This window comes from Megascapheus bottae, chromosome 1 (genome assembly GCF_031878675.1).
Source record: "Megascapheus bottae isolate mThoBot1 chromosome 1, mThoBot2.hap1, whole genome shotgun sequence".
NCBI classification, from domain to species: Eukaryota; Metazoa; Chordata; class Mammalia; order Rodentia; family Geomyidae; genus Megascapheus; species Megascapheus bottae.
Window position 1 is genome coordinate 31,075,079 of NC_143509.1, and position 23,402 is coordinate 31,098,480.

Sequence of the window (23,402 nt, forward strand, 5' to 3'; positions counted from 1 at the left end):
AAATGCAAATGAGCATATCTAGACACCATTTTCATGAACACAGTGAGGGGGGGCATTCTGTCACTATGGAAAGTGGAGCTAGAAACACTGCACAGACAGCAAAATTAAAAAAAACAAAACTTATTTGCTTTCTGAGGAGTTGGGTAATGGTTCAAGGGCATGGCATTTCTGGAAAAATAAAAATAAATGAAGACAACTGGCCTGGAGATGAGGGTCAGGGAAAAGCCTGGAAAGATCTACCCCAGGGGGCCGGGAGTTTGGCCTAGTGGTTAAAGTGCTTGCCTAGCATGCATGAAGACCCGGGTTCGATTCCTCAGTACCACATACATAGAAAAAAAAAAAAGCTGGAAGTGGTGCTAAGGTTCAAGTGGTAGAGCTCTAGCCTTGAGAAAACCCAAGGACAGTGCTCAGGCCCTGAGCTCAAGCCCAGGACTGGCAAAAAAAAAAAAAAAAAGATCTACCCCAGGGGACAGTTTCTGGCCTGACCTTGCCCAACGTGGGCCTTGCTGGGCAAGAGTTCAAGCCCCAGGACTGACCCATACTCTCTCTCTCACCCACACACAAAATGCACCCCAGCATAAAGGAGGGTCTCCATGGCTCCAGACACAGCCTGTTGACCTTCACTGAATTCTCTCTCTCTCTCTCTCATTCTCTCATTCTCTCATTCTCCTCTCTCTCTCTCTCTCTCTCTCTCTCTCTCTCTCTCTCTCTCTCTCTCTCTCTCTCTCTCTCTCTCTCTCTCTTTCACACACACACACACACACACACAAAATCCCAAAGCCCTGGCCCTCGGGGCCATAAAATCATGACTCACAGGCTTACTTGTTCAAAGTACAGGGTAGGCATTTGTGGAATTATAACAATGAGACCCCCTTGTACAATCACACATGTGAACACACACAGAAACCCACAAAAAACTCTTGTTTAGAAAAAATCATGATGGGACCAGGAGTTTGACCTAATGGTAGAGTGCTTGCCTAGCATGCATGAAGACCCAGGTTCCATTCCTTGGTACCACATAGGTAGAAAAAAGCCAGGAGTGGTGCTATGGCTCAAAAGATAGAACTCTAGCCTTGAGAAAGCCTAAGGACAGTGTTCAGACCCTGAGTACAAGCCCTGGGACTGGTAAAAATAAATAAATTAATTAATAATAAAAAAAAATCATGAGCCTGCTACAAGAGTTGGCAAATCCCAGTCCTTGAGCTACATATTTGTGTTTGTAAATAAAGTTTTATTGGGACACGGTCACGCCCACTTATTTACATGCTGTCTGTGGCTGCTTTGGCTCACGGAGATTCTGCCACAGACACTGCGTATTAGCCTCAAATATGACTACTCTGTTCTTCTCCCTCAACATTATGACTCGGAATATCATGGAGGGCCTGGTCCTAAACCATCAAATGCACTGGGCAGGGCTCCTGTGGCACTCACAGGCCTTGCAGTGCAAAGGGGATTATATGCAGGAAGCCTAAATTGGATTAACTGTGGGGAGTCCTTACTGAATTCCAGAGAAATCACCTGTTGGGGAGAGGGGGGAGCTGGTGGCACCCAAGAGCAGCTCCGGTTCTGACCATGCTAAGAACACCCGGTGACAGCCAGCTCGAGGCTAGGAAAATTCCAGAACTTGCAAAGAACTCCATTAGTATTCCTCTTGCAACTGCAGTAGTGGAAGCTTGCCTAGATTTTAATAAATCTATGTTTCAAGGTCAGATGGGAAGCAAGTGTTGGAGGCTTTGCCCTTTCTCTTTTCCCCTCCCCCCTCCTCCTCTTCCTTCTTCCTTTATTCGTCCCCCTCTCTTTCTTCCTTCTCTGTCTCTCTTTTTCTTAATAAAGGTACATATTCTCCTGTGTCCCTCAGGCTGGCCTTGAACTCCTAGGCTCAGATAATCCAGTCCTCCTTCTTCAGTCTACTGAGTAGCTGGGATTATAGGTATGTACCACTATGTTTGGCTTAACTTCTGTGAAGTTGGATGGTTGATGGCATGGTCAGGGATGGAGGGGGGAGGGGAGGACTGAAAGGTTGTAGAGTATAAAATGGTTGAGTGTTTGACCAACTGTAATATCAGTTCTGTATTTATACTATTTCTAGCAAATCATCTTCAGAAGAATATACATTCAGATGCTTTCCAGAAAGAATACAATAATGCACCTTATGACCTGCTCTTTCTTCTGTACAACTAAGTGGCTCCTGTGTGACTCCTTTATTCTAACTGAAAAATGCTGGAAAACTGCCAGGTGCCGCTAGCTTATGCCTATAAACCCCAGCTTCTCAGGAGGCTGAAGTTTGGAGGATTGTGGTTTGAGGCCAGCCAGGGCAGAAAAATCCGTGAGATTCTTTATCTCCAATCAACTAATCCACAAGTGGAATTTGTGATTCAAGCGGCAGGGCATTGACTGAACAAGTACAAGGCCTTGTGTTCAACACCTACTACTAGAAAAAAGAAAAACAAACAACATTTGTTTGATAAAGCTTTAGCTTTGTGGGTCACCTTCAACATGAAAACAGCCATGTGAGGAGGCTATGACAGAGCTCCAGAGGCTCTGTGCTGGGCTCATCTATGGGTAGAGCCTTCTAGAAAGCAAAAATGGGAGAAATGCTGCAAACCACAGAGCTGAGAATGTAGTGAGCAACTTGCATGCCTCAGAGGCAAGCTCCTGTCAGCAGAAGGCCTGCTGCTAACCCTGCTCCTCTGGGGTCCAGGGAAGATGGTGGGGCCAGGTCTCAGCAGGAGAAGAATGGGGTGGCCTGCAGGGGGCACTGTTCCCCACTGCCTGGAATGCAGAACCCTTCATGGTGGAAGGGAGGCCTACAAGGGGGGGAGGGCAGATGTGGGAGCCCCCTCACCCCCACCCCTCACCAAGCAATGGACAGGTTCAACTTTTTTTACCCCCCAGAAGAAAGTGTGATGATGTGTGTGTGTACTAAGGCTACTGGAACAACCACAAATCATCTTAGTGTTAAGGGTCAGGAGTGTAAAATCAAGATGCCGGCAGAGCTCATTCCTCCCACAGGCTCCATGGAGCTGTGTCTCCTCTCACCTTTTAGGTCCTGCATCCCTTGGCTCCTGGCCTCTTCCTTCCACTTTAGAGCAGGCAGCCTGGCATCTCCCAGACCTGCAGCCTGGCTCTGACCCCCTGCCTCTTCTGAGGACCCCGTAGCCACACAGCACAAGTAACCAATGCCAGAAATCACATCCACAAGTCCCTTTTGCCACATGGAGTGGCATAACTGCAATTTTTTTTGAGGGGAGGGTGAGATGCCCATTATTCTGCCTACCATGTTGGCAGTCCAGGTAAAAATTTACAGAAAGGCAAAGACCCTTCGGTTCCCCACTGTCTGAGGGGACACTCCACTCTCCAAGGACAATGTACTGATCCCTGCCAGGAGTGGACAGGGCATGGCAAAAGACTTGAAAAGTCCCCACCTGTGGGCACCAACCCTGTCACTGCCCTGGGTGGAGTTCACTGTGACCCCAGCTCTGGTGGGTTTTGTAGCAGTCAGCCACCAAGTTCTTTACCTCCTTCCTCCCGCTCCCACTAGCTTGCTTTGATACCCAAACCACCCTGCCTCCCTATGAACTTTGGAGGGATGAGGGTTGGAACTCCAGACCTCATATTTGTTAAGCAGATGTTTCTACCATGTCTCTCTCTCTCCTTCCCTCCCTCCCTCCTTCCCACACCAGACCTTTATGCACTGAGGTGCAATTGTCCTATCTCTGCCTCCTGAGTAGCTAAGATTATAGGTGTGTGCTACTACACGCACCCCACACCATATGCTTTAGTAACATTAGGCATTAGTTTAGTGCATTGGTTACGACTGAGGAACCAGTACTTTAAATTAACTTGTGCTCTACTAGAGTTGGCCAACAGAGCTGTCCATGCTTCTCACACCAACAAACAGAGCATCTGCAGGCAGTGGGGTGATCGTTGTCTGAGGAAGACCTAAGGCAACTGAGGATGCTGAGGTTACCCTCTCTCTGCTGGAGTCACGGGAGGGAAGTCTCCCAGGTATGCTATCACCTAAACTTCATCAAGTCTACCTTCAAGCTGGTGTGAACTCCAACTCTCTCCACACTGCCCATTTCACAGGTCTCCATCTGCCTGCAGTGGCTAGCATCAAGGTTCAATCCAGCCCAAGTGTCTTTAGGAGGCTCCAGGAGCTTTTCCTGGGAATAGGTGGTGGGGGGGGGGGGTGTCTGAGGCTGCATCTGAGAAGCAATGATCCCACATCTCTGTCTCAACCCTAAGCATGCTGGACCTTGGTAGGGACCAGAGTCCATAATTGACTTTATCCCAGGACTTGGTCATCCAAAAGGGAAAAGGTAATCTACTACTGCCAATAATGCAAATGAAGCCAGGTGCTAAGGACTCATATCTATGATCCCAGCTACTCAGGAGGCTGAGATCAAAAGACTGCAGTTCAAAGCCAGCCCGTGCAGGAAAGTCTTTAAGATTCTTATCTCCAATTAGCCAGCAACATGTTATTGGTGGAATAGGGCACCAGTGGTCTCACCTGGCATCCTAGCTACTCAGGAGGATGAGATCGGAGGATCTGTGGCTCTTAGTTCCAATTAACCATCAAAAACAATGCCAGAATTGGAACTGTGGCTCAAATGGTAGAGCGTTAGGCTTGAGTGGGGGTGGGGGTAGGGGTGGGGGGCAGGCTCAGGTCCTGCTCCATATAGCAGCGCACACGCACACACACACACACACACACACACATAGCCCAAGTGCCTATAATCCTACCAACTCAAAAAGCTGAGATCTGAGGATCAATGGTTCAAAGCCTTATTTTATTTTTCTGCTTTGCTCAAGGCTAATGCTTTGCCACAGAACCACTTCTGGCCTTTTCTGAGTAGTTTATTAAAGATTAGTCCCACAGACTTTCCTGCCCAGGCTATGAGCCACCAGCACCCCATTCATGGCCTCTTACTCCAATGAGCCACCCCAAAGTTGGAAGTGGGACTGTGACTCAAGTGGGAGAACACCAGCTTTGAATAAAAAAGCTCAGGGACAGCACCCAGGCCCTGAATTCAAGTCCTAGTACACACATGTCTGCATGTACATGTACACACACACATACACACAAACAAAACAAAAGAAAAGAAAAACAACCCAGGGGTCTCCTTAGGTAGCCCACACTAGCTGCCCTCAAACTCATGAACCTCCTACCTCAGCCTCCAGATGGGCTTAAAGGTATGCAGCACGACTCTCCACTCTAAATTCAGTTTTGCTCTTCATAAAACCTCAGCAAATTAGTTACTTGTAAACACTGAATAACTGGAATGTCCCTGCTTATATGACTATGTTGGATTCCTGCCAAGTAACTTGATATGGTTCTCCCCTAAATCTATCCTGACAGGGGAAGGGTGGCTAGCTTAACCTGCACCCTTTTTTTTTTTTTTTGGTCAGTCAAGGGACTTGAACTGTGGGCTTGGGCAATGTCCCTGAGCTCTTCAGCTCTAGGCTACCACCCTACCCCTGGTGCCACAGTGCCACTTCCCATTTTCTAGTGATTAATTGGAGTTAAGAGTCTCACGTTCTTTAGTGCCCTGGTTGGCTTTGAACCTCGATCTTCAGATCTCAGCTTCCTGAGTAGCTAGGATTACAGGTGTGAGCCATTACACCCGGCTCTGCGCCCTTCTTTTAAAGCTCCCTGAATTCCACCCCAAAGAACTACAAACTGATTTAATGTTTTTTTTTTAAGTGCTGGAATTAGATATTGGTAACAGTTTCACAAGCCTGTGCAAAATACACTAAAAAAATCACTGAATGGCACTTTTCTTTCTGTAGTGGTGTAACATTGTAATTCAAAATAAGGCTCTTGAAAACAAGAGATAAAGGAGAGTGCATTTGAAAAGGGTGGATTTTATGGCAGGTGAATTGCAGACAGTGAAACAGTTACTTTTTAAAACAGTGGTATAAGTTTAAAATGTAACCATCCATGCCTACCCCCCACTCTTATATCTGTCACCCTAGCTATTCTGGAGGCTGAAATCTGGAGATTCAAAGCCAGCCTGGGCAGGAAAAGTCCATGCAACTCTTATCTTCAATTAACTGGCCAAAAAAGCTGGAAGTGGACCTGAGCTCAAATGGTAGAGCACCAGCCTTTAGCGATGGAGTAGAAAACACAGCTAAGGGATAGTGCCCAGGCCTTGAGTTCAAGTCCCAGTACTGCCCCCCCCACATACACAAATAATTTACACACTTTCTGTTAAGTGTATCTATCATAAATCAGTACATTGAGTCAGGCACGAGTGGCTGATGCCTGTAATTCTAGCTACTCAGGAGACTGGGAGCTGAGGATTGTGGTTTGAGTTCAGTGCAGGCAAAAACATCTGTGAGACTCTCCAAAGATCCACTGAAAAAGCTGTATGTGGAGCTGTGGCTCATGTGAAGGAAGTGCTAGCTTTGAGCTAAAAAGCCCAAGGACAGTACCCAGGCTCCGAGTTCAAATCTCAGGACCAGCTCACATGTACACACACACACACACACACACACACACACACACACACAAGAAATCAGTTCCTTTGCTACTTTGAATACAACCAACTACCATTTTATACCTAGTTGAAACTACGAACCAACCTATCCTTAGGAAAGCAGAGAAAGCACCAAGACCAGTTATTTGGCTGGAATAACAAAAGGAGACAGCTGGAAGGGCAGGTTCATTGAAGACTAGGGGAGGACATTATTTTTTATTTTTTTTGCCATTGAACAGATATTTATTGAGCATCTATGATGGCCTAAGATACTGTTTTTCCACTTAGTGACATATAGTCTAGTATAATAGACATATATCAAATACAGAAAACAGTAATTCAGATTGTTCAGTCTAAGAAAAAACAAGACATTGGAATCAATGGGGTAACACTTCACCCAGACTTGTTAAATAGGGATGGGCTAAAAGGCTTCCTAGAGGAAGCAATCCCTCACAAACGATCATAAACCTGGTGAAGGATGGAAGGAAGGAAAGAGGGAAGTAAGGGAAGGAAGGAGGAGATGAAAGGAGGGCATGGCAAGGCCTGGTGGAGGACATTATTTTTAAAGTTTTCCTCTCTCCCCTCATTAACTACATTCCTCCTCCCTTCAGGAGAAAAAAACATTCCTACAAGCAGCTCTAAAGCTGAAACTGGAATTGTTTTGGACTAGAAGAGTGAGCTTTCAAATCCAAGTAGCTCTTGATGGCTGGGGGAGAAGGTGTGTATGTGGGGGCAAGAAGAGGTGAAATTTACTTCACAAATAAACGACAGTCTGCCCTCAATAAATAAAGGTCTTTGGGTCTGAAATGATTTAAGGCAGGCTGTCGATGGACCCGGTCTGTCACAGGAGTCACCCATTGGAGTTTGGAGAAATAGCAACTGAATAGGACAGAAGTCACATTAGTTCACAACTATGTTAAACACGTGCTGGGTAAACACAAGCGGGAGACACAGCTGGTGACCACAGCCCCAGTGCCTGGGGCTTAGGGACAAGTCCAGTAGCCTTTCAGCCATAATTGCTGCTACCTGGGACAAGACAGGACAACCTACATACCATTTCAACTAGCAAACACAACTTAAGAGAAACAGGGAAAAAAAAAAGATGACAGAATTTTTCCTTTTTTTCCCTACTGTATTCTACCTAAAAAAAAAAAAGAGTGTTTGCCTAACATAACCAAGGAAGTCATTGGGCTCTGGCCCCCAGCACCTCAGAAATCACAAAGTTATTAACCCAGGGCTGGTGGCTCACGCCTGTAATCCTACCTAATCCAGAGGCTGAGATTTGAGGATTGCAGTTCAAAGCGAACCCTGGTAGCAAAGTCCATGAGACTCTTATCTCCAATGAACCAACAAAAAGCTGGAAGTAGGCTGGAAGCATGGGTTAGTGGCAGAGCACCTGCCCAGGACAAAACAAAAACTGGAAGCCCAGGACAAAACAAAAACTGGAAATTGAGTTGTGGCTCAAGTGGTAGAGCACTAGCTTTGAATACAGAAGCTAAGGAACAACGTCCAGGCCCTCAATTCAAGCCCCAGTATATATTTGGCTTTGGTGCCTACCAAAAACAAAACAAAACCGAAGGAATAAAAGAAGAAAATAACTAAATAAAATATGCTCTATAAAACTGAAATGAACATTTACAAGAACAAAATGAGTGCATTCCAGCTGTTGCCTGCTATTCTGTCTAGAACAAATGTAGTTTTTTTTTTTTTTCCTTTTCTTGTTCAGAAGGACTTGGTAATTCATAGAAATAACAAACTAGGTAAACCCAAAGCTGGCCCAAACAAGTCAAGATATTTCTATTTCCTGGGCTATTATTTATACAGACTATAGCCACCTGAAAAGGCAAGCATAAGAGCAAGTCATATGTACAAGTTACATAACATTCATTTAGCATTTACCATATGCCACAATGGAATCCCCCTACCAATCGTTATTCCCATTTTAAAGATTGTAGGGGTAGGGTGGACACTGATGTTTTTTTGGGGGGGAGGGGAAGTTCTGTAGCTAATACATGGTGGCTTGGGACCACTAACACTGTGTGACAGGTCCCCTGAAGAGTTCTAGCATTAATTATTTACTCAGATTCCAGCAAAGTTCACAACAGCCCTCCCCTTCCAGTTCCCCCACAAATCACCTTGGCCCTAGGACTGATCATGAATTCCTAAGGAGAAGAAGAGGGGATGGGTCTCAAAGCTACAGGCTTTGGGGTTCCATGACCCCAGGACAAGTAAAGGAGGGACACTTGGCCTCAACTCTTGGAGAAAAGTTTGGGCCTCCCTGCGGCCAGCTTAGCTGTCCCACTGATCCCCTCACCTAATGGGAGAAACCGAGGGGACGAGCAAACTCGCCTGGGACTCAGCCCCGGCTTGCCACTCCACGATCAGAATGGCCTTGTCCCCACTGAGATCTCCACCAAGAAAGATCCCCGCACCCCCTAAAGAATGAGCCAGAAAGAGCCCCAAAGTATCCGCACTGCACTTGTCCTGGGTGTCCGCCGGCCGGAGGAGACACCTGTTCCGGGATATCTTAATTCCTTGCCACCACCCCCTACGCAGGAGAGGCCTGCCCGAGGTATTGGGGTGCTGTTATTATGTGTGGGGGTGTTACTCCCCCAACCTGTGATCCTGTCCCAGCACCCCTTAACCAGGGGCAGAGGCGACACCCGAAGTGACCTTCCTTCTCCCCTACACTGGAAGATCGTCTGCAACCCGCTTTCCTTCCCCCGCCCCCCCATCTCCTCACGAATCGAGGGGGGCGGCCGGCTCCTCAGCGTCTGGGGTCCCCCAGGGCCCTGCGGGAGGCCTGAGGTAAACCCCGGGAGGGGGGGTCCCGAACCCCATCCTCTGGACACCCCCGGGAGGGCTTCCAACCTGCTCTCTTGAACCCCATTCTCTTTAGAATTGCCCCGCAGCCTCACCTCGGCTGGGTTCCCCGCTCAGGTCGCCCGCTCCTCGGTCACTTTCGCCTCAGCCAGCGCCGCCGCCGCCTCCCGGCCTCAGCCGAGATGCAGACGCCCGCCCCGCGGAGCCGGAAGCGGGAGGCCGCGTATGGAGAGCTACGCATGCGCGACCACGCCCTCCTGGGGGGCGTGGACAGCGAGGGGCGTGGCCCCGGTGCGCTTAGGTCTTCCTTGCACCTGGGACTTTGCCTTAGGCTGAGCTCAGGTTGTGCCAGGGGTGGGGCGCCGCCAGCTGAGCTGTATTGTGGGGAGCAAGACGGATGTAGGAGGATCCTTGTGGTGAGGGTGAGGGGGACCCCCCCCAGGGGCCCAGTTGGGGTCAGTGGAATGAGGGCTTTTTAAAAGTAAATGGGCCAGCTAGGCGATGGTAGCCCACACCTGTTATTCTAGCTACTGTGTGTGTGGGGGGGGGGGGGGGGAGCTGAGATTTGAATATGGTGGTCCCATCTGCATGAGACATATCCAATGAACCACCAAAAAGCCAGAAGTAGAAGAGTGGCTCAAGTGGTAGCAAGCTAACCTTGAAGCTAAAAATCTAAGGGACAGCACCCAGGCTATGAATTCAAGCCTCAGTACCATCACTCCCTCCTAAAATAAATAAATAAACAAACAGGTTAAGGGAACCTCGATATAAGCCAGTATGGGGCGTGTTAAAGAGGGGGGTGAGGACCCCCAAGGGAGATTAGCCCTGTTAAGGGGCATTTGGGGGGGTCAGGACCAAAAAGGACTTAGAACCCCCCCTAGGAAAAAGAGGAGCTAGGAAGACCTTCCAGAGAGATTGGAGGGGCTGGCAATGTGAAATAGGGGTAGAGTGCTTGCTTAGTATGTATGAAGCCCTGGGTTCAATTCCTCAGTACCACATAAACAGGAAAAAGCCAGAAGTGGTGCTATAACTCAAGTGGTAGAATGCTAACTTTGGGCAAAAGAAACTCAGGAACTGTGCCCAGGCCCTGAGTGCAAGCCCCAGGACTGGCAAAAAAAAAAAAAAAGAAAAAAGAAATAGAGATCGGAGGAGTTGTGTGGGGGGGGAGGGGGGTGTTTGGTGGATCAGCTGATGATTTGTGGGTCTGGGAAAGAGTTGATTGGGGGTGTCAGTAGGATGGGAATACTCAAGTGGGACAATGGAGTTTGGAACATTTTTCAAGGTCCATGAAGCCCTGGATGTTTAGCAGGTCTGAAGAAAGGGGACAGAGCAGTGGGGTTGGTTGATGTCTTGAGGGAATCTAAAAGGTCTAGAGGGATCTGCCGGCAGACATCTCTGGGGGCATTTTGGGGCCTCGTTAACTAAGGGAGTTTCCTCTGGTGGCAGGAAATCTGAGGGGAGAATGGAGAGTGGGTGACGTTCACTACAGTAAAGCAGATCTGGGATAAATTAATCATGTTTCTGGCACTTGATCAGACCTCAGAAACCATAATATCTAATATCCCAAACACAGACAACCCAGACACTCCCAAATACTCAAAACAGGGTTCCACCCCAGAATATGTCAGACATCCATCAGAAATTCTGAAGCCCACATTCAGAATCTGAAAAACATACTCAAATCATTCATTCATTCATTCATTCATTCATCTATTCACTCATCCAATCCATCCACTCACCCATCCATCCATCCATAGACACATTCATTCACACACAGACTCTATCTATCCATCATCCATTCATCCACACACAGAATCTATCCAACCATCCACAGGAGGCTGAAATCTGAGGATCATGGTTCCAAGCTTGCCCAGACAGTTAAGTTTGTGAGACACTTATCTCCAGATAACCAGAAAACCAAACTAGAGTTGTGGCTGAGGTAGTAGAACTCTAGCTTTGAGTGGGAAAAGCTAACGGACAACAATGGACCAAAGCCCTAGTAACTGGCACAAAATTTTAAAATTGTGTTTTAGAAAACTCAAGCTAGGGCCAGGAGTTTAGCCTAGTGGTAGAATGCTTGTTTAACATGCACGAAGACGAGGGTTCAATTGCGCACATACATAGAAAAAGTCGGAAGTAGTGGTGTGGTTCAAGAGGTAGAGCTCTGGCTTTGAGAAAAGCCCAAGGACAGTACTCAGGTCCTGAGTTCAAGCCCCAGGACTTGTTAAAAAAGAAAACAAAGAAAGAAAAGAAAAAGGAAAAGAAAAGAAAGAACATTCAAGCAATATAATGTGGCAAGGACTCAAGTTCCTACTTTGAATCCTGACTTGGACAAAAACAAGTACCTTCCAAAGTTATCTATCTTACTTGGTTGCAATAAGGGTTATTGAAGTCATATATCTATGTTGAGCAATGTGGTTCTTGAGATATTTGTAAGTAACCAGTACAGTAAAGCTTCACATTGTGATTACACAAAGCCTTCTGGGATTATTAAAGTGTCATTCAGGAAACAACACTGCTGAAACTCTTATCTGTGGAGGCCATATTTGTAAGGGGTTTATTGATTTCTAGGGCATAGTAAGCCAGTCTCTCCTGGGTCTGCTCTGCTTGACTGCCTGGCTTAGGGATGAGCAAGTGATTTCTTCCTTTTCCTTCTTCCTTCCTCACTTTCTGTCCAGGTTGGCCTTGCCTTCTTCCCTGAAGCACTTGGGACAACAGACTCAAGCCACTATGCCCAGGTATTGTATCTAGTGCATGGCAGGCATGTAACTGGCACCCAGCCATTGGCTGAGATGGAGTCTCAGGAATCTTTACATCTGGGCTGGCCTTGAATTGTGATTCCCTTGATCTTTGCCTCCCAAAGCAGCAAGGATTACAGGCTTGAGGCACCACACCTGGCAGAAGACATTTTCTATAAATACTCCTCCAGTAAAAGACTTCCAACTTTACCATTGTTGTCTGAAAGCTGGGACAGACAATATGCATGCAAGTGGGCACTGCTGTCCCCAACAAAACCTTCTTTATAAACTCTAAAATATGAATGTCATGCCATGTTTATGGGTCCCCAAATGGTTATTTTCAACCATTAAAAAAGGGGAAAGGGAGGGGCCGGGAGTTTGGCCTAGTGGTAGAATGCTTGCCTAGCATGCATGAAGACCCGGGTTCGATTCCTCGGTACCACATACATAGCAAAAAGCCAGAAGTGGTGCTGAGGCTCAAGTGGTAGAGTGCTAGCCTTGAGAAAGTCCAAGGACAGTGCTCAAGCCCTGAGCTCAAGCCCAGGACTGGCAAAAAAAAAAAAAAAAAAAAAAAAAAAAAAAAAAAAAAGGGGAAAGGGGCCAGGATCCAGAGGCTCATGTCTGTAATCCTAACTATTCAGAAGCTGAGATCTGAGGATTGAGGTTCAAAGTCATCTCTGGCTGACTTTCTCATGAAAGTCATGAGACACATATCTTCGATTAATTAACAAAAAAGAAAACCTAAATAAATAAGAAGCTAGACTGTTAGCCTTGAGCAAAATTGCTCAGGAACAGCATCTAGGCCCTGAGTTCAAGCCTCATCCCCACCCCCCAAAAAAAGCCTGAAGTGGAGCTGTGGCTCAAGTAGTAGAGAGCTAGCACTGAGCACAAAAGCTCAGGGACAATGCCCAAACTCTGAATGGACTGGCGTGTATGCATGCATGTGTACACACACACACACACACACACAGATCTGGAAGGCAGATGCTTACCACTTGAACCACGCCCCTACCCTGTGAGCCACACCTCCTATCACTTAGAGCTTTGCTCTACCCATAAGCCACACCTACCAATTGAACCATGCCCCATCTCTCAAGCCACACCCCCAAAACACGAACCACGCCCCTGCCATTCAAACCATGCCTCCTACTGCTTGAGCCACGCCTCTGTCGCTCAAGCTCCAAGCCCTTGCAACTTGAACTACACCATAGCACGCTTAGCCACACCCCCTTGCCACTCAAGCCACGCCCTCTACTACTCAAGCCACACCTCTAGCCCCTGGGCTCTGTTAACTTTCCTCTGGAACTCCAACCTTCAGTACTGCACGAGCAGCTTTAATTGATGTAGGCACGGAGTGATATATCCCAGTATCTCCTCCCTCCAGCCAAAGCATGCCCCGCCTGGATCTCATTTTACAGGGGATTCTTGGGAGGACTAAAGTTGTAGAAAAGGGGAGTTTCGCCCATCTTGGGGGTCACCCAAGTGCTCCCCCATCCTCAGCATCCCATCCTGTCTTCTCTCCAGAGAACTGCTGGAAAGGAGACTACAGGACTGACCGGAAAGATGGAAAGAGAGAGGCTGTTGTCCAGGAGTGGACTGGACTGGTAGACTCACCAGAGCTCAGAAAAGGCTTGCCACACAGCGGGCAGCTGGAGTGGCTAGAGAAGGTCCCTGGTACCAGTTGGTGGCCGTTGACACACTCTCGCCTCTCCCGAGCATCCTGAGCCTTGTCTCTAAGAAGTACTGGGCTCTTTCCCTGCAGTGGACAAAGGTGACCTTGAAATGGCAGGGCTCCCAGGTCAAGGGTCGTCTATGGAGCTAGAGGAAGAAGAAGTTGCTTCTCAACCCCTACCCAACCCTCCTGACCTTCTCCTTCTGCCTGGTGACCCGATTGCGTAGGGAGCTCAGACTCCGCTTCACCCTGGTGCTCCTGTCTGCCTTCTCAGTCTTGCTCAGGCCATCCTCGTTCCTGGGGGGACAGGATGGTTGTCAGGATTGTGGGTGGGGGTTCCCTGGCACTCCACAACTCCAATTCTCCTCTCCCCCTCCACACACATTTAAGGAAGTTTACACACGTCTACAGAGGAACTCACCTTGCAGATGAGAAAACATTAACCTCAAACAAGTTTGAGGCTCAGTCAAGGATGGAACTCTTGACTCCCTCCCTCCCTCCCTCCCTCCTCCTCCTTCTCCTCCTCCTTCTCCCCTCCTCTTCCTGGGCTTGGGCTCAGGGCCTAAGCACTGTCCTTGGGGTTTCTCAAGGATAGAGCTCTACCACTTTAGCCACAGCACCACTTCTGGCTTTTTTTTCTATGTATGTGGTACTGAGGAATCAAACCTAGGTCTTACCACTAGGCCAAACTCCTGACCCAGCCTACTCATTTTTTATAAGCCATTTCCCCATGCTCTGGCTTTCACATTTCTGCCCAATTCCCCTGCGTGGCCAGCCCAGTGCCATTTAGATAAATATTACTAAAGCTAGCTATGCTTTTGCTCCAGGCAGAACTATTTTCTGGAGAGAGATCCTGTCATTCAAGATGTGGATGTGTGCTAGCTATAAATGTTTGTTGACAGGGGGTGGGGGAGGAAAAGAAGAGACGGAGATGAAGTCAGAGTCAGAGACAGAGATATGGTGGGGGTGGAGACAGACCATCACTCTATAATGTGTTCCCCAGAATTAACTCTGCCAGGAATTCCCACCATTCTTTGGGATAAAGTTGGGGGGAGCAGCACAGAGACCCCAATCCAGCCACTTCAGACAACTTGTACTTACTCAGACAGGAACTCAAACCAGGTGAGGCTGGAGTGAGCTCCCCCAGGGCTGGTAGACAGGCGAGCCCGCTGCCGGGCCCTGCATGACAAAGGACACATATGTGACTCCACAGCTGGTTTATTCCTTCTCCCCATCTCATTGCAAAGCTTTAGGGCTCGGGGATGCCAAAGAGGGGCCTCCTCACACAAGGGGTAGTGTGACAAATTATCCAGCAGAGGGCAGTAACAAGTCACAACGCCTCAGGAAAAAGTGAATGTGTGCAAGTGCAGGCCCAATTCAAATACTGCTACTGGAACACAACTCAGGGCCTTGACCTCTCACTTGGTGTTTTTGCTCAAGGCTAGTGCTCTACTGCTTGAACCCAACTCCGTTTCTAGCTTTTTTTTTTTTTGCCAGTTGTAGGGCTTGAACTCAGGGCCTGAGCACTATCCTTGGGCTTTCTTGAGGCTAGAACTCTACCACTTGAGCCTCAGCACCACTTCTGTTTTTTTCTATCTGTGTGGTACCGAGAAATCGAACCTGGGCCTTCGTGCATGCTAGGCAAGCACTGTACCACTAGGTCAAACTCCCAGCCCCGTTTCTAGCTTTTTGCTGGTTCCTTGGAGATAGTTTCATGGACTTTTCCTGCCAGGGCTGGCTCTGAACTGTGATTCTCAGATATTTGCCTCCTGAGATAGCTGGGATTACAGCGAGGGTTCTTGGTTTAGAAAAAAATTCTTCTCTCACTGATTTTGTTAACCACTCAGCTAGTGATAACTGGCTCTTCACCATCTGTTCTTTTCTGTTCTCCCATGTGTCTCCTGTCTTCATTTTCTCTCCCTTCCTCTCTCTCTCTCTCTCTCTCTCTCTCTCTCTCTCTCTCTCTCTCTCTCTCTCTCTCTCTCTCTCTCTCTCTCTCTCTCTCCCTTTCTCTGTCATGGGACTTGAACTAGGGGCCTAGGCACTGTCCCTGAGTTGTTTTTTTTGGGGGGGGGCTCAAGGCTAGTACTCTTACCACTTGGAGTGACAGCTCCACTTCCATTTTTTTTTTTTGGTGCTTAATTGGAAAGAAGAGTCTCATGGACTTTCCTGCCCAGGCTGGCTTTCAACCATGATCCTCAGATCTCAGCCTCCTGAGTAGCTAGGATGACAGGTGTAAGCCGCTAGCATCTAGCTCTCTTTTTGCTCTTATTATAATTGTTGCTGTGTTTGAGGCTGGGCTCTAACTCATTATCCCTCTGCTTCAACCTCCCAAGTGCTGGAATTATAGGCATGTGTTACCACTCTCCATTCTTATCTTCTTTATACCTGTTCTCCTGTGTGGAGGTGGCACTGTTGTACTGATTTTCCTCTCAGTTGTATTTCTTACACTTCTCCCTCACCTGTCTCCACATGTGTCTTCTCCCACACCTGTTCCCACCCTGTCTCCTTTCCCACTTACCCATGGTACTGTCGAAGTTCTTGAAGCACTTCCTGTACCATCAGCCTGAAGAGGAGGTAGGATGAAAACAGCCCACAGTCACCCAAGGTCACATACACAGTCCCCAACCTGAGCTCAGCCCTGGGCCCTGATGCAGAGCCTAAGTGCATCCAATCCATTCTCCCATTGTTGGAAACCAAATCGGGTGATGGCGAGCCATAATCACTTAATACCAGTTGGGCTGGAGACAGCCCGGTGTGGGTGGCTCATGCCTGTAGTCCTAGCTACTCAAAAGGCTGAGATCTGAGGATGGTGGTTTGAAGCCAGTCTGGGCAGGGAAGTCCATGCAACTCTTCCTCTCCAATGAACCAGCAAAAGGCCGGAAGTGGAGCTGTGTATCAAGTGGAAGAGCGCCAGCCTTGAGTGAAAAAGCTAAGGAACGGGACCTAGTTAAAGCCTCAGTATGGGTGAACACACAGATACAGACAGACACACAAACACCACCATGCTGAATCTGCAGAGGCCATACCCAGACTTGACCATCCTACTCCTCTTCCTCTCAGCCCCCCCAACCCCATTCCAAGCCCTCCAGGCAATCACTCACACATGATCTGGCTCCACGTGGTCCTTTGCTAGGCATTGCAACACTGGGGGCTGTAGTTCTACAAGACACCCCCCAACCCCAGAGAGCACCACTGTGAGGGGATCCAGTCCTGCCCCTGTCTGCCCCTGCAGAACGGGAGGGACTGTCAGAGAGGAGAGGTAAGAATAGGGAACAGAAAAAACCCAGCAAGGTTCTGGCCTGTGGCAGCTTCTTCCACCCACCCCAACCGCCAAGGAGAGGGGGAGGAGCAGGTGAGGAAGGCCACACCCCCTCTGGGGATTCTCAGGACCCAGCATTCCAGGTCCTAAGAGACCCTAAATCCCTCTTCCCCAGCCTTGTGCATTTCTGAGGTGTAGCTGGGGCTCCATCTACTGGGTGTGTGTACGAACGTATGTCTTCCCACTTCAGTCGTATGGATGAAGGAACCCTGCTAGGCGCGATTACCTTGGCCAGGTAAAGTGCACACTTCAAAATCTGGAGTCAGTTCCACACAGCCGACGTCATTGCAGGCCAGGGGCACGGATCTGGACCGCAGTACTCTCTTCTCCTGGCTGCCCGATTCCTGTGTGAAAGAAAAGCACCTTTGGGAAGCCTGGAAGAGAACCCCAGAGGCAGAGGGCGTGAACAAAATGATGGGGGTGTCGCTCAGGTTGTAGGATGCACAGTTCCTGTCATGGGGGCGTGGCCCCAACGACAGGGCGTGGCTCGGGACGTAGAGGTGTGGCTCAAGTGATGGGCGTGGCTCCAATTGTAGGAGGAGCGACTCTGAGGTGGGGGCGTGGCTCAAATGATAGGGGCGTGGCTCCAGCAGTAGGAGGAGTGGCTTAAGTTGTGGGAGGAATGAATCAAGTGGTGGGGGCGTGGCTCAGGCAGTAGGGGCGTGGCTTATGCGATAAGGGTGTCATTCTAGCCATAGGGCAACAGCCTAGCCAGCTTGATGCCTTGCAACATCTCCCGTTTTGGGCTCTGTGACAATCACACACATTGCCCAGGGACTCTGCTACCTGCAGTTTATCATCAAGGGCCAGATGTGGGGTGCTTGACCTCCAGATTCCGGAACATCTCCCCTCCCCTGCCATCAGCTCAGCATCCTATGATGGCTTGCACCCACAGTGTTTTGTTGGCTTCTGGGAAGGCCCCCAGGGTTAACACTCACCTTGCGTGGGTGTTCTGTTGGGGTCCCATCTCCAGACAGACCCCCTTGGGTCCAAGTCTTCAGCCCCTCTCCTGACAGGTTAAGAGCGAGGCTAGCTAGCCAGCGAGGGAGACCGGGCCCTGTGTCTGCAGCAGAAGCGTCCAGACTGAGCCTGGCGGAGGAGGAAGGAGGTACAAAAGCTTAGGGGTGGTCTTCATCTGTTTCCAGACTCAGGATCCAACCCTGGTTGAAGGAGGGCCTTCCAGATCAAGGTGGGGATAAAAGCCACAGAGAGGGGCCTGCAGTCCCCCAAAAGTCACAGGGTGTCAGCAGCTTCCCCATCCCACTTGAGTGGGAAGGCAGGTTACATTGGTCAAAACTTCATTTGCATCAGACCTACCCTTAATTCACAGACTAGATTATTTGAGGGACACAGGAGGAGGGACTGAAGCTCCTCCAGTATTTGATGCTGAAAATGTGGGGGCAGAGTTACTGAGATGGTTACTACATCCCCTACCCCTTGGATTTCTTGAGACAGAGGTTCACTAGATTGCCCAGGCTGGCCTCAAACTCATGATCTTTCTGCCCCTCTCTCTTCAGACTGCTGAGAATGTGTGCCATTCCACCAGGCTTAGATTGCTCTGCGTGTGTGTGTGTGTGTGTGTGTGTGTGTGTGTGTGTATGTGTGTGAGAGAGAGGTGGGGGGGCGAGCGAGTAGTCCTGGGGTGTGAACTCAGGGTGCTGTCCCTGAGCTTTTGTACTCTGGGCTAGTACTCTGCCACTCGAACCACAGCTCTACTTCTGGTTTCTCTTCCTCCTCCTTCTTTTCTTCTTAAGTTTTCTTTTAGTAGTTAATTGAAGATAAGAATCTCACTGATTCTCAAATCTTAGCTTCCCAAGTAGCTAGGATGACAAGTGTGAACACCTGACTTAGCCCTGTGTGTGTTGATTGCAAGTTAGTCTGTGATCACAGCTCCAAGCCATCCATGAGACTCATCGCCAATGAAGTATCAAAAAAGCAGCAAGTGGTGCTGTGGCTCAAGTGGTAGTGCACAAGTGTGTGTGTGCATGCCTGCACACCCACACAACCACCAAAACACTGTTTACAGATGAACAGGCAGTGTGACAGGATGAATGGCCAAGTGTGAGGCTTGAGCATGTGTGTGTAGGCTGTCTGTGCTAGCTACTGTGTCTGTGATCCACACATGTGGGTTTCTACACCCACAGGCTCTTTGAACATGTGTGTATGTGTTTGAGCCAGCTCTCCCAGCACACATGCATTAGTGAGGCAATTCAGATGTCATGGTAGTGTGTCCTGACATGGCCTTGCTGACCCCTGCCCAGTCCTGGGGGGGGGGTTCTGCTGACCTCCGCCTGCTCCCTGAACAACTCCGAGACCTCTCCCAGCTTCGTCTCCGTGGCAGGATTTGGGCCCCCGCCGAGCTGGATAGGGCTGGATCTCTCTTGGTTTCTTTGTCAGGGGTCTCCTTGTCTGTAGCCCCTCCAGGTTGGCTGTGAGAAGGGTCCCCTAAGCCCAGGTCCTGGAAGTACTCGCTGCCACGAAGGGCCTCCCAATCCAGGCTGAGGTCTTCTGTGCTCTCACTGAGCCCTTCTGGGAAGCTGTCCTCCTGCAGGTGATAAAAGAAGTCATTAGCTGGGCATGGTAGTTCACACCTGTAATTTCAGCAGGGGGACCTCTTCTATTTTTCCCCCGCCCCCAGCCCCTGCTTTCTTTTGTTCTTTGCTTCTCTCTCCTCTCTCATCAGGCATTCTATTTGTCTTTTTTTTTTTTTTCCAGCTCAGGATATCTGCCTTATTCCCATTCATAGAAAGCTTGGAAAACTCCTATGTATCATTCAAAACCCATCTTGGACATACCCTCCAGGCTGCCTTCCTAATTCTTTGAGGCTAGTCGAGTGCGCCCCCCTCCTCCTCTCCTTCCCCCCCCCCTCTCTCCCTTTCTGTGCCAGCCCTGGGGCTTGAACTTGGGCCCTGAGACTCTATATGTGCAAGGCTAGTGCTCTAGCATTTGAGCCCCAGCACCACTTCTGGCTTTTTCTGTGTATGTGGTACCAAGGAATTGAACAGAGGGCTTCACAAATGCTAGGCATGCACTCTACCACTAGGCCACGCTCCAAGCCCCTCCAATTGCTTTCTTGAAGTGTAATTCTGTTTGATATTTGAGGGTTTATCACCTTGTTTGGCACAGCCCACCTTCTCCTCCCATCTCTCCTATTTGGCCACCCTTCTCATTTCCCTCTGGATTCCTAGGGACTCCACCTCTTCTCTTCGTGTCTCTCTATCCTTAAAACACTAACACCCCTTTTCTTCCAGACCCAGGGAGCTCTGGCGGCTCTATAATTTTGGCAGTACCGTTCATGGTCCTCCCTGGCCCTCCCCACATCATTGCATTCCAGCTTCTGATGCCTGAACCAGCTCTTCCTGACACCCACTGCATTCACTATCACCCCCTCAAGATCTCCTCGTGGCTCTGGTTTTCTTCCTCTTGTAAATATAAACACAGCCGGACAGCCTCAGGGTTAGCTGGGCTCCCATCCTCCCGCTCCTCCCATCTCCTCTTGTATCTGGCCTGCCTCAGCCCAGACAGAGGTGTGAGCCAGCCAGAGCTGGGGGAGGAGGAAGGGGAGGAAGAGGAGGGGGAGGGGAGGGGGAGGAGTCTGGAGTGTCACTGGCAAAGGCTATCCCACTCTCCACCAGCAGCAGGTACATGGAGGGGGGTGGGGAGGGGCCTCATTCTTTGCTTGAAAGTTGTTTGTTTGTTTTTGCCAGTCCTGGGAACTGAACTCAGGGCCTGAGCACTATCCTTGAGCTTTCCTCAAGGCTAGTGTTCTACCACTTGAGCCACAGCACCACTTCTAGCTTTTTCTATGTATGTGGTACTGAGGAATTGAACCCTGGTCTTTGTGCATGCTAGGCAAGCACTCTGCCACTAGGCCAAACTCCCGGCTCCTATGCTTGAAAGTTTGAACCTTCCTTAGACTCATTTCCTGATGGTGAAAAGATGGGAGCCAGCTCCCCACTCCTCAGTACTCCCTCTTTCCAGGCCTCTGATTCACTTTTGTAACCCCTGCCCTGACTCCTGCCAAGGGATGAGATAAATCTCCTCCACTCCCAGAACTGGAAGTTGTGGTGGGGATGAAAAGGGGTCCTACACCTCTCCCCAGCCAAGGCAAACCCAGGAACAAGCACCCCAGAACTCCCCAAGTTTCTCCAGGGCCCAGGGCATGTACCAGAGCAATGGACATGCATGCTAAGCAAGCACTCTACTGCTGAGCCCCAGCCCAGGATTTGAGTTTTTCTCCTCAGTGATATCTGGACCTTCTGTGCTTTACCACATATGCTAAGCCTCCAGCCATGCTGCTCAGGGGTCTTGAGGCAGAATCTTGCTGTCGAGCCCTCCTGCTTCTGCCTTCTGGGTCAAATGTATACTTTTATTTTCAATATGTCAGTAGTGACTCACCTTGCCAACTATTAGGAAAAGATTCTAAAATTTCCTCCTTCCTACTTCTCTCCCTCCCCTCCTTTCCTCTACTCTATCCATCCATCCATCCATCCATCCATCCATCCATCCATCCATCCACTCATCTATCCATCCATCCATCCATCCATCCATCCATCCATCCATCCACTCATCTATCCATCCATCCATCCATCCATCCATCCATCCACTCATCTATCCATCCATCCATCCATCCATCCATCCACTCATCTATCCATCCATCCATCCATCTATCTACCCATCTGCCATCCACTCACTCATCCGTCCAGCCACAGATCCATCTGTCCACATAATTTTCTACTCATTCATCCATCCATTATCTAGCCATCTATCCATTTATCCATCCACTAACCCACCATACATTATCTATCTACCATCCACATCTATCTATCCACCCATTCATCCATTCAACCATTTTCCCATCTATCCATTCAGTCATGTATCCATCCATCCACTCACCTATTCATCTACCCATTTGTTCATCTATCCACCACTCATCCGTCTATCTATTTATTCACCATCCATCCATCTATCATCCACTGTCCATCTGTCTACCATCCAACCATTCATCCATCCACCCATCTACCTGCATAGCCATTCATCCATCCAGCCAGCCAGCCAGCCAGTCATCCATCCACCTATGTATCCATCCATCTATCCATCCATCCACCTATCTACCCACATATCCACTATCCATCCATCCATCCATCCAGCCAGCCAGTCATCCATCCACCTATGTATTCCTCCATCTAGTCATCCATTTATCCACCCATACATTCATCCACCACTCATCTATCTCTCTATCCATTTACCATCTGTCAATCTATCTACCCACCATCCATCTATTGTTCCAACCTTCTAGTCACCCATACATGCACATATCTACTCATTCATCTACCCATCCATTCATCCATCCACCTTCCCATCATCCATCCATCCATCCTTCCTTAATTCCTTTCCCTTATCCCAGAAAGAATCCATGTTTGTCATCTGTGAACCAGCTCACATTTTGTCCAGGGCTTCCTGGGCTAGTGTATATTTGGTGTTTGGTCAGTACCAGTTCTAAACATGTGTCTCATGGAGCTCCTGCCTCCCTCAGTAGCCAGACACCTGCCTGCTCGTCCTCCATAGTGGAGAAGAAATCCGGGTTCTCAGGTTTCCAGAGTCCACGTCTACTCTTGGGGGCTGAAGTTGCAGCTCCAGAGTCAAAGGGCTGCTGGTCACATGACTTGGGCTCAGACCCTGTTAGAGAAAGCAAAGGTAAGAAGTGAATATTAAGCTGTCACAGGAAAGCCAGCATATGATTCTGATACCTGTTTCTGCTCGCCCTGGACAAGGCGGTGGTGGGGAGATGAGATTGAGGTCTTGGCAACAAAGAACATTCAATGATCTTGCAGCCAACATACCCCACTACCTTATATCCTCAGCCTAGGACAGACATTATGAATCAACCACCAGATTTTATTCCGGCTGGAACACTTGCTCCTTTGAGTTTCCTTGAGCACACCGGATCTATCATCATTCACCACTAGCCAATCCCAGTTGGTTTGTGAGAGGAGACTGACTGGCTGTGACTGTTTTGGCCAAAAAACAGTGCTCATTTGACAAAGAGTGCCACTGCCCCAGGTCTCTGGGCCACCTGGCCACCTGTCAGGATTTTGCTGAGGGCAAAGGGCTCATTCTATGGAACTACTGCCGAGGCCCTGCTCCATTCTGCTCTAAAGCCCTGTGCATGCAACACTTAGCTCATTCCCCACAAAAAAATGTCAGTGCCTACCAGTCATCAGCCTGTGTGCCACTCCAGAGATTGCATTCCACTGCCTTGATAGTGGGGTCCTCTTTCCCCTCCTTAAATTCATGCTACCCCTAACACGCAGCATGGAACCAAGGAGGATGAATGGATGCATAGAAAGGAGGATGGGCTAGGC

The 23,402-nt window shown here is 48.9% G+C and overlaps 1 protein-coding gene across 2 annotated transcripts in view; it reads right to left on the reverse strand.

Annotated features, from left to right (window-relative positions):
- Positions 1–22,711, reverse strand: part of Arhgef18 (Rho/Rac guanine nucleotide exchange factor 18) — a 61,900-nt gene extending 39,189 nt beyond the window's left edge. Inside the window, exons 1-10 of one of the 2 annotated variants that reach the window (XM_090341797.1) lie at positions 22,585–22,711; positions 22,053–22,056; positions 19,323–19,574; positions 17,976–18,126; positions 17,264–17,381; positions 16,820–16,877; positions 16,237–16,281; positions 14,817–14,894; positions 13,910–14,012; positions 13,658–13,799 (exon numbers count right to left, since the gene is read on the reverse strand). In XM_090341797.1, coding sequence (XP_090197923.1) covers positions 13,658–13,799; positions 13,910–14,012; positions 14,817–14,894; positions 16,237–16,281; positions 16,820–16,877; positions 17,264–17,381; positions 17,976–18,126; positions 19,323–19,574; positions 22,053–22,056; positions 22,585–22,603 — 970 coding nt within the window. In that variant the 5' untranslated portion in view covers positions 22,604–22,711. Of the gene's footprint in view, positions 1–9,400; positions 9,498–13,657; positions 13,800–13,909; positions 14,013–14,816; positions 14,895–16,236; positions 16,282–16,819; positions 16,878–17,263; positions 17,382–17,975; positions 18,127–19,322; positions 19,575–22,052; positions 22,057–22,584 lie in introns of those variants that run through there. The other variant, XM_090341790.1, reaches the window with a different exon arrangement.
- Between the last annotated feature and the right edge of the window lie 691 nt (positions 22,712–23,402).